Genomic DNA, 11,119 nt, shown 5'->3' with positions numbered 1-11,119 from the left:
TTTTTAGAGTATTTGTAAAGATTTCATATTTTGGCAGGATTTAACAAGAAAAGAACGTTAGTCCATGCATTCAGTAACTATGTACACTACCAGTGGACTAGATAAAAAATTCACATACTCAGAATTAGGAACATAACTGTTTTCTTTATAAGTCAATATTAAAAATAAAAAAAAAACGATTGTATTGGATGCCAAAACATGTACGTTTATATAATAAGAGTGTAAATCTATTTGAAAAAGGATTTAATAGGATACTCAATCAAAAGAGTGAACTACAAGCTGAGTATACTTAGAATATTTATCTTAATCAAAAGATTGAATACAAGTATACCCCAAATATACTTAGACTTTTCTGTCAATGTAAGTCATATACTTGTTTAATTTTAAGTATATTTCTAAAAAGTAGATTGAAAATATACTATTATTTTTCTGTTTAAAATTAGTATACTAATAGCACACTTAAAGTTCTTTTTTAAGGGAATTCCCAAATGTTTTCATACTAAGACCCACTTATAGAGTTATAATCTATTTTGAGATCCAGCAAAAATGTTTTAGTGAAATATGTATTAAAGAGACAGCTCGCACAATGGGTCCAAGTAAAGTCGTTTACAAATGTGTCCGCTGCTATACGCAACGATTGAAGATATTAGAAGACATGTTTGTCGTAAGAGATTTGTAGTAAAAATATAGCATATCAGTTCTTCAAAAAGAACACAAAGAATGAATGGCCTTCTCAGCTGCCATAGTTGCAACTCTTGCGTCATCAGAACAGGGTGTTCAACGCACCATCGTTTCCGTTTAAAAACCATTTTGCAACGTTTTGTCGGGGCTGAACGCAGCCCAGGTCTTGTTGCATTCGCTTGTCGGTGTTAACTGACAGCGATGGATTTTTTAAGATAATCAGCTAACCTAGCTAGTCCTTTTTTATTGTTGCGTTTTATTCTATTTTAATATCTAATGTTAGTGAGAAGAAGAAAAATAAACTTTTAGATATCCATCTGCATAATGGGATGGACATCGATTATGCTCATCTTAGCCTGCTCCTTTGAAGGTATCTTGAATAAAACAGCTTTATATTTAACGAAGCACATACAAAAGACCAGAACCGGAAGCGATATTCTGTTTGTTTGTTTGGTTGGTTTTTGCGCATAACCCCCATTGTGAAATATTCCAGTGAAATGGAATATAGAAAACACATAGGGCAGGACTTGATTTTGTCCATCAGGAATTGGGATCTTTGTGGTTTGCCATTGCTGTGATGTCATGTGAGTGACAGGTTTTCCTGCCCTCACAAGTAAACACATCATCAGAGAAGAGAAGAGATGTTGCAAGATGGATTAATGATTGAGTGCACATGAATTTTAAAAAAATTGACGTCAATTTGAGTTTTTTGGGGGGGTTTTTGACATCAATTGGATATCAGTGTGTGGATGTCAAATGGATGTCAAGTTTTTGACGTCAATTTGAAATTTTTTTTCCCGACATCAATTGGACATCCGTGTGTGGACGTCAAATTTTTGATGTCAGTTTGATTTGCATTTTTGACCTGTTTTTTGACGTCAATTTGATATTTTTTTCGACATCAATTGGACATCAGTATGTGGATGTCAAATTGATGTCAAGTTTTTGATGTCAATTTGATGGTTTTTTTTTACATCAATTGGACATCAGTGTGTGGACATCGAAATTGATGTCAAAAAATTGTCGTAAATTTGATGGGGGTTTTTTCGACGTCAATTGGACATCAGTGAATGGATATCATCAATGTCCAACAGCGTTTTTGAAAATCTACTTACCCCACCTTTAAAGCAACTTGTACACCTTAACAGTTTTGTATTATTAGACTGGCAGTGGCTAAATGCATTGCATATTGTACTAGGCAGATGTGTATTTCCGTGCATGTTTTTTATTGTGGCGGCTTGCTTGTTGACTTTATCCTGTTGTTGTGGCTTACTTTGAAGAAAAAGTGAGGATTACTGATCTAGATGGTTATCCATGCTTGTTTAGAGAGATTTAATTATTTTGTGGATTGCTACAGTATGTTAGTATGAGTGAGGGTGGCTGAAAATCTTGTAATTAATGCTGTAGTTCATAATGTCTTAAAATGAGTGATACAAGTTGTTCCATCTTCATACAGGTGCTGTACATGAGTCAAAACCAGAATCGTCTGAGGCTGACATCATCAAATACATAAAGAACTATCTCCGATCAGCTCCCGACAGATATGGAGGTATGGGATGCCAGAAGGGTCAGACAGCCACTGATCTTTGTTCTCAATCAGAATAGGTGCATTTTTGTTTTTATTTACATTTGTATTATTGATTTGAAGTTTGCTGAATAAAAGTTCTGTCATGACATGTCATGAGTGTTTGGCATGGTAATGAGTATGACAATGTTGATACGTTTGGTCTTGGCGGAATACATCTGCTACGCTGCTGCTGCTGCTTTTATTGCTGCTGCTGTTGATTATTGCTGCTGCTGCTGTTGATTATTGTTGCTGCTGCTGCAGAGCAAGTACGGGATTTGCTACTGCCAATACATATACGACATGTTGCCGTGAGCAAGTAAGACATGCTGCTGCTGTATAGTATAGCATACATGAATTACCCGTAGCAGATCTATACAGGTGGAGCTGGGGAAGGAGGGGGGTTTCTGAAAGCGTGCTGCACTGCTAAGGCAAATGCTATTGTGTATTTGAAGACTGTGCGTGCAAGCTCATTGGCTACTAATACAGCAGGAACCAATCATCTGTGTCCTATAGATATAATGATGTGATTACGAGCAGTTGAGTTAAGTACCTATTAGCCTGCCCATTTACAGTTTCATGACAGAACTTTGTATTTTTCTTTCATTGCATTGCTTTTGTGTCATTATTTTGGTGGCCGAAAGAATATCAGTGTGTGGATGTCAAATGGATGTCAAAAAGCAACACTGATCTATATTAGTGGAGTGAACAAGCCACGCTCAGTCTCAAAAAGAGACAGAAGTCAAACAGAGTCACAAGTGCCCAAGACTGAAATAGTGGGTATTGGGACAGGCCCTTATAGACTCATCAGTGATATTATTCCTATGCATTAGCTACAGTCTAACACTAGATGTCAGCAATGTGACGTGAGGTTTGCACTGTGATAGGTCAACTGGCATAAGAATGTTTATTTTAGGCTCCTGGGGTGAAGGATATAGTGTCAGAGTATCACTTCCCTCATCAAGGGAAATGACAAAGTGACTGATGCATGAAACCATTTCATTCCTTGGCCAATGCGCAACAAATGAAGTACCCATGAATGTGCACATTAGAAAGCTAATTGGTTTTAGTGTCATGCTAAATTGTGCTTTATTACAGACAACATCTGTTAGCCTGGATCTGTGTGAAGTGCTTCTAACTTTCAAACTAGACTTTTCATCATTTCTAAGACAATTTCCTGTGACTTTGGCAAATTCGACCACTTAATTGAACACATAATTTTTGTGACTGTATAAGAAACATTTGATCAAAGTCAAATATTGTTGTAAAAATTCAATCTGTGTCCTTCAAAAATTCACTCAATTGTGTTTCATAGTGTTGCTCCAAGCCGAGTTCATTTATCATAACTCGCCAGGGACTGATATAAAAGGTTACCTTTTGTTTCCTCTCATTCAGAGCAAGATGGGCATTTTTAATAGAGCCTATGCATTTGGGGTGGACATAAATCTAAGAATGTGTGTGACCTCTAGTAATACTTGGTTTTTTGTCTTCAGCCAGACTCTTTGTGTTCTTGTCTGCAGCATGCTGCGGTTGATTGAGTCCATTTGCAATTCATTACAGCACTGTAAATTACAGGAATTTGTCCAGTTTTGGTACTATTTAGCATCAGACAGAGCATGAGAGCAGCTACATTGAAACATGTTCAGTTTTATTTTACAACAACAACACATCCATCTGATTGGGGGTGGGAAGGGATTCACTGATGTTAAAAGGTTAGTTCACCCAAAAATGAAAATTCTGTCATTTATTACTTACCCTCATGCCGTTCCACACCCGTAAGACCTTCGTTAATCTTCGGAACACACATTAAGATATTTTAGTTGAAATCCGATGGCTCTGTGAGGCCTCCATAGGGAGCAATGACATTTCCTCTCTCAAGATCCATTAATATACTAAAAACATATTTAAATTGGTTCATGTGAGTACAGTGGTTCAATATTAATATTATAAAGCGACGAGAATATTTTTGGTGTGCCAAAAAAACAAAATAACGACTTATTTAGTGATGGCCGATTTCAAAACACTGCTTCAGGAAGATTCGGAGCATAAATGAATCAGTGTATCGAATCTGCTGTTCGGAGCGCCAAAGTCACGTGATTTCAGCCGTTGGCAGTTGGACACGCGATCCAAATCATGATTCGATACACTGATTCATTCGCACCAAAAATATTCTCGTCGCTTTATAATATTAATATTGAACCACTGTACTCACATGAACCGATTTAAATATGTTTTTAGTGCGTTTATGGATCTTGAGAGAGGAAGTGTCATTGCATCACGGAGCCATTGGATTTCCGAAGATTAACGAAGGTCTTACGGGTGTGGAACGGCGTGAGGGTAAGTAATAAATGACAGAATTTTCATTTTTGGATGAACTAACCCTTTAAAAGAAGTATGCGTGTATAGCTTTTTCACAAACGCAGTAAAAGTGAACATGAAATGCACTTAATCTTTGATTTTTCTAGCTGTTTGTGTTGTTTTTGTTTGTTTACTTGATACAGAAATTAATAATTGTTAAAGAACAGATGCAGCATTAACACATTTCCTATTAATCAGAATCACGCAGGCGTTTTTTTATCAGCTCTGACTGCTCCTCTTTTTCGGTGGCGGGAGGTGGTGCGTCGGTTTTTCTCAGCTTGGAGCAGGAGAAAATTATAATTATGTTGCTCCAGATGGCTTGCATATTGTGTTGCTGTTGGCGGGCCTTGAAAGAGCTTTCGTCTTTATCGCGCAATAAAATCATCTCGGTGAGCAGACACGTCAAACTTAAAGACACAGCTATAATAACATCTCTGGAGGTCTGTGCGTTTCCTGCAGCCAGCCCTCCTCTTTCAAAGCGCCGGGGCCGTGTAAATGAGAGCGACATTGATGATGCTCGCGAGAAACTGAGAAACTGTGACTCGTTCTTACTGTTAATCCTGGTGGACAATGCCAAGAAAAGCCCAAGGGGAAAGATGTATGAGGTCCTTGTCCTTATCAGCTCAGCAGGCTCTCCGAGGGCCGAGCGATTGTGGCGCCTCCACCGATCACTGGTGCTCATCGACCTGGCCTATTATCATGTGTGCTCACTGATATAACACTGACATCAATCTGCCGTGAACCAGACCGTACCTGTGCCAAGTTAAACAATCAAAGCCGTGCATAAGGTGCCCTGTGAATTCACACACCCACGCAAAAACGCATGCCCTCAGATTTTTCTCTAGGGATGCAGGAGTTCATTTGGCAGGGAAACCTGTCATGATCTGTGCATGTCATTTTTCTCACCAACGTGCTGTGCTGGGAGGTTTACAGAGCTCACACTTTGCTAGAGGGGCTAACATTTCGGCTCATTTCAGACTTCATCCAAGTACAGACAGGCTACCAGCTTTGGGTGAAAAAGCAGCATTGAATTTAGACGTTGAAATCCCATTAAGCGTCTGGTCACAAGGTAAGTCTGCATGAGTAATATGCATCTAACACAAACGTTATGTCCGTTTTGAGGCAATATGTGGGTTTCTCTTTGCAGTAATACCCCTAATGCTCTTTTCAGTAGGATTATAATGTCCTTTGTGACATAATTAAATCACTGGCTCTGCGTGTTTTCAGGGCTATGAAGCTGGTTGCAGGGTTAGCCGTGCTATGGCTGTGGGTTGCAGAGGCCGTGGAAAACTGCCCCAGTGATTGTAAATGCAGCCAGAAATCCAGTACGGAAAAGACTGAAGTCAACTGTCAAAAGAGGGGACTTCAGAGCATCCCACCCAAACTCCCTCTGGACTCATGGATCCTAAAAATGGGTGAGCAAGAATGTTCTCAGTAGTAGTGCATGGATCTTCATGTAACATTAATCCACTGCTTACTTCTTGTACCATATTTTCATCCAAAATACTACGTGTCTATCTACACTACCATTCAAAGTTTTGGGATCATAAGTTGTTAATACTTGTATTCAGCAAGATTGCATTAAATTCTGGTGCCTAGATACAGCTCAGGTTTCTCATTGAAAATATATGTCAATCAGCTGTAGATTTCGAGGTATTGTCTTTATAAGTGCAGCAGAGCCCATCCCGTTCACTTTTTCAGCAGCATTGCTTCCAAAGGAATTTTTCTCATAGGGATTTTAAAAAAAAAGTATTTTTTAAGATACAAGACTTAACATCTTTTCATTACTACAATCCCATTAAGCATTGCAAATTACATAATCAAACTAAAAGCAATGGACAAATATAAAATTATTGATTTAAAGGTGTTGATGGCATATATAGTAACAACATATTTCACATTACAAATATTTAAGTACTTTTAGAGCGCAAGTAGACTGGCTATCGCATTATTGACAGTTCTTCATAGGAGTGGGCAAGCAGTAAAGAGTTTTTTGGTATGATTTGCATGTTTTGTTTCTCTGACTGGTGGAGCGTTCTTTGCAGAATCATGGGTAATGTAGTTTTTCACCAAGAATTTGTTAAACATGAAAAGAAAAAAAAAAACTGACTGAAATAATGCAGGCTGGTTGCTTCAACAAAAGAATACCATCAATTAACAACATTTTAGCTCAGTTTTTAATGGTCAGTTATTGTTAAAAATGAATTCCCCTTTGGAGGAAATTGATTGCCCTTACAAAAAAGAAGCATACTTGAAGTTAATTTTATGAAGTGTACTTAAGTAATGTTCAAGTATATTTTAAAGTATACTTAATGTAATAAGTATATTAATATCAACGTGTACTATAGTATAGTATGTATTATTTCAGTACTGCTTGGGACTAAATTGACCCACTTTTAGTATATAAAAGTATACATTCAAGTGTACTATAAGTGTAACAGTAGTAAACTAAGTATACTATAGTCTAAGTATACTAGTAGTTTATTATTTTAATACTAGAAGTACATTTTTTAGTTTATGAAAGTACACTTTGAAGTGTACTATCAGTAAACCACACTTGTTTCCTGTTCATGGGTGCATCATTTCATTCGGAAACGTTATGCAGTTGTGATTTTCATGCTGTTTAATGTTTGATGGTTGCGTTATTTTACATTTGTGTGAGCAATTGTCTATCACTTGTTTCAGCTTCTTCTTATCCTGTGTTTTGATCCGAAGATTATATTAGATGGTGTGTAATAGCACCCCCTGCCGTATAACAGTGAAAACATTGATAGCCTGAAAATTCAGTCAGTGCGAAAGAGTAAAGTAGATTTGAAGTAAATTTCTATGTGCACTACCATTAGACAAGCCAACACAAAAATGTAGATACTCAGAATTAGGATTATATCTGTTTTCTTTATAAATCAAAATTTTCAAACAATGTTCAAAGTTCATAAGACTGTATGTAAAACCACTCAGTCAAAAGATTAAACACAACTACAAGCTAAGTATACTTTGAATACTTAATTATACTTTGATTGATTACTAGTATTGGTTTACTTAGACTTTTCTGTTAGTATAAGTTAAGTATGCTTAAGTGCAATTTTAAGTATATTTCTGAGAAGTACATAAATTAAATTTCTAAGAAGTGTATAAAAAGTAGTTTACTTTCTTATTATTTAGTTTAAAAGAAGTATGCTAATAGCACACTTGAATAAACTTTTTCGTAAGCGTGGGAATTTTACTTCCTGTTGCACTCAAGTTCTAAACCCTAAGTATGAACATAGTGATGTTTGCTTCAGCAACACCAATTAAACTCTCCTTTTTTGCTTCCTTTTGTTTCTTCATTTTCAAGGTGAAAATTTCCTGCAGGACCTCCCAGACAACATCCTGAGCTCTGTCCCAAAAATCGAGAGCCTAAACTTGGAGCGAAACTCAATCAAATCAATACACCCTCAAGCATTTGCTGGTGCCCAGCGATTGATGCTTTTGAATCTGCAAGGAAACCGACTGTCCAAACTTCCAGTAAAGGGCTTCAAAGATCTCCTAAACCTACGCTTTCTCATGCTGGGCCAGAATCAGATAGCTAACCTAAAACCTAACATGTTCATTGGCATGAGGAACCTCTCAGAGCTGGATCTGCCCCTGAATGCCCTCACTGCTCTCCCACCAAATGCATTCAAGCCTTTGATTGCCCTAAAAGTTCTGGACCTTGCCTTGAACCGCATCCAAAGGATCTCGCCCAAAGCCTTTGTTGGACTTGAAGAGCTGCTTTTTCTCAACTTGGACAACAACAAGCTGGAGAATATTCAAGCTGGGACCTTTGGGCCCCTGATTGGTCTTGAGATGCTGGTGCTGGACAACAATTTGCTCTCCACGCTTAACGCATCCACACTAGAAGGTCTTTCCAACCTGCAGGAGCTTTATATCAGAAAGAATGAAATTGAGAGCCTGCCAGCTGACGTATTCCGCCACACACCTAAACTTACTCATGTGGGGTTAAGTGGGAATCGCCTTCATGCTATTGATGGCAACATGCTAGCCAACATGCAAGGTAAGAATTAGGATTTTTAAAATTGACTAGTAGGTTGGTTGCCTGAATGACTTGTTGACTTGTTGCCTGAATTGCCTTGCCTTGCCTTGCCAATTGGACTTGTTTCTTAGAGGGTGTTGCCATAAGACATATTTTTTTAATAAAAATCATAAAACAACTATTTTTTAACTTTTTCACAATGTCTTATAAATGCAATCCTAATTAAAGCATCGCCGCTAAATATATCAAAGCTTAAAATAAATGGAAAAAAAATCTAGATAACCAAGTAGTTAACATAATTGCTAGCAGAAAAAAAATTCTATATTGTGTGGTCAAAAACATGAAAACAAATACTTTTTTATTCTTCTCTGTTAAGTGTAACACGTTAATCACATCTCTGATTGATTCAGGGTTGAAGGAGGTGTATCTGCACGATAACCCATGGAAATGTGACTGCAGTATCAACTCGCTGGTACATTACGTAGCCCAGACGAGGGCTAATCATTCACCTCTGCAAAGACTTCGGTGCAATAGCCCAGAAGAGTTTCGTGATAGACCCATTCACCAGCTGAAACCTGAGGAACTTCCCTGCAGGGCCTAGAAAATCCTCATGTCTGATATCAAATCACGTGTGACCTCCAAATGTTGGGAGCACAGCATAATAACAGCATGATATTTTATGCAATTGAATGGTGATGCTTCACATAACTCCAACCACAATGACTTTGACAGGCTAATGATAGCACTTCTGTTCTGTAGATAATCATAATTTTCACCCACATCAGTCAACTATTTTCACACCACCTGGAAAGTCTCTCAGCAGTACAGCCTAACTAAGGACAAACTTGTTATTTGTAATACAAAAGAAATGTCATTTTTGGTAATATAATAATAATACATGTATATTTTCACATTCAACTTAATATTACAAATGATTCTCTTAAATGTTTTAAATGCGTTATTTATCCAAAGTGTTTTTGTTTTTCAGCATCTACGTAGAAGATGCTCTCAAAATAATGTTAGTAGTTGAGTATAACTGCTGTATTTTTATGTAATATCATTAAACCCATGTTTACAATTATTTATCTATCTGATGTATACAGTATATACACAATAAACACATCTCGAAACTGCGAATGCACATGTGCAAATTATTTTTTTCTTAGAAGCAGTGGAGCTTAAAGGAAATAAATAGAGGTTAGAAAATCCCCTCTTGCTCAGGAACCAACTGCAAACTTCCACCACCACCTGAGACAGAATTCCTCATCGGATTGTTACAGCTGAATAAGCTTCCTTTGAAATCATCATTCTCTCTCTAAATTCCACCCAGGGCGCTGAAGCTGCAGTCCTGCATTTCAGATGCTGGGAAGGTGTTACAAAGCAAGCTGCTTTAAAACTTCTGCTTCAGTACTTTATAGTTAGCTGATATTAAATCAAACTGGTGGAACATGTGGGTGTATATATATATAATATACACACATACACAAGTGTTTTTATAGTATATTTTGATGAGTGATATGTCATAAAATACTACAAAATAACGTTCAAGCATGCAATGTTTTCACACTCTGATAACTGTATATCTACTGTCTAACTTTCAAAACAAAATTACTGGTGCATAGTGCTTTTGTGCATAACAAGATACTCCTTTAACACCTAATTTCCCCCAGCGTTGCCATGGCAACCGTTGCTTATAGTAGGGAGCTCCTGCGGTTGCCTTACCCCTCACTGCATCACCCCCTCAACCAGCTGTTACAGACTCAGCGTCCTCTAACCAGCTCGCTTTCACTAGTAGATTTACAGTGACAAATTGGCATGATTCTGGCATCAAATAAACAGCTTTACAGCAGCATACATTAATCACAGCTTGAGAAAACCTACTTTTCACTGAATATACTACATTAGCTGGAATGCCATTGAGATGGAGATAAACTGTGCTTGCTGTTGTAGTGCAGAGTATTTTGGTGATGTGATTTGTAAATTTCCTCCACATTGAGGCCATATTCGACTGAGATTACACAGTTTTGATAACAATAATATACTAATTCATCACATTCAGTAGCATGGAGGTTATATCCTTTTTTTAGCCCCTAAAAGAAAAGATGGATCCATTCTTCCGTTCTTTTAGGACTGTATGACCTAGCTTATATTAATATGCAATTGAACATTTCATACGCCAAAGCTTTCAAGCTTTACTAAACCCTGATGAATGGGCGGCAGTGTTCTTTGGCGTTTAACCTTTTTAATATTTGAATATGATTAAGAAACTAATTTCAGCCCTTAATTAGAAGCATGCTATTTGAAAGGTAAAGCCTTTTAAGAATGAAACTCTACACTTGCTTGCTGCTTTTTCTATACAAAAATGCCCAGGAGGTTGCCAAAATGATCTGTAATCTTGAAGCTTATTTTCTAAGTGAAACATCCCCACAGCGTGATGCTGCTATCACCATGTTTCACCGTAGGTACGGTAGCAGGTGTTGAGCCATTTTAGTCATGGTGCTTGG

At 37.4% G+C, this 11,119-nt stretch overlaps 1 protein-coding gene across 2 annotated transcripts; it reads left to right on the top strand.

The window, feature by feature from the left end:
• Positions 1–4,521: 4,521 nt before the first annotated feature.
• Positions 4,522–9,748, top strand: si:dkey-1j5.4 (leucine-rich repeat-containing protein 15). Of its 2 annotated transcripts, XM_048207292.1 has the most exons (5): positions 4,522–4,582; positions 5,581–5,672; positions 5,831–6,018; positions 7,938–8,636; positions 9,026–9,748. In XM_048207292.1, the coding sequence occupies exons 3-5, from the start codon at positions 5,835–5,837 to the stop codon at positions 9,214–9,216; spliced, it is 1,074 nt and encodes a 357-aa protein (XP_048063249.1). In that variant the 5' UTR covers positions 4,522–4,582; positions 5,581–5,672; positions 5,831–5,834; the 3' UTR covers positions 9,217–9,748. The 2 variants fall into 2 exon arrangements, with proteins under 2 accessions (XP_048063249.1, XP_048063248.1); XM_048207291.1 differs by lacking the exon at positions 4,522–4,582 and having other exon boundaries at positions 4,616–5,672.
• The last annotated feature ends 1,371 nt before the right edge of the window (positions 9,749–11,119 follow it).

The sequence above is a fragment of the Megalobrama amblycephala genome, linkage group LG11 (assembly GCF_018812025.1).
Source record: "Megalobrama amblycephala isolate DHTTF-2021 linkage group LG11, ASM1881202v1, whole genome shotgun sequence".
In the NCBI taxonomy this organism is placed as follows: domain Eukaryota; kingdom Metazoa; phylum Chordata; class Actinopteri; order Cypriniformes; family Xenocyprididae; genus Megalobrama; species Megalobrama amblycephala.
This window is presented reverse-complemented; position numbering and strand designations above follow the sequence as displayed.

What these genes read in the sequence shown, in the direction of transcription:
- si:dkey-1j5.4 (XM_048207292.1), top strand. Translation starts at nt 5,835, where the DNA reads ATGAAGCTGGTTGCAGGGTTAGCCGTGCTATGGCTGTGGGTTGCAGAG. An exon ending in CTCATGGATCCTAAAAATGG is followed by an intron (nt 6,019 to 7,937) that starts GTGAGCAAGAAT and finishes TTCATTTTCAAG; the next exon opens with GTGAAAATTTCCTGCAGGAC. An exon ending in CATGCTAGCCAACATGCAAG is followed by an intron (nt 8,637 to 9,025) that starts GTAAGAATTAGG and finishes TGATTGATTCAG; the next exon opens with GGTTGAAGGAGGTGTATCTG.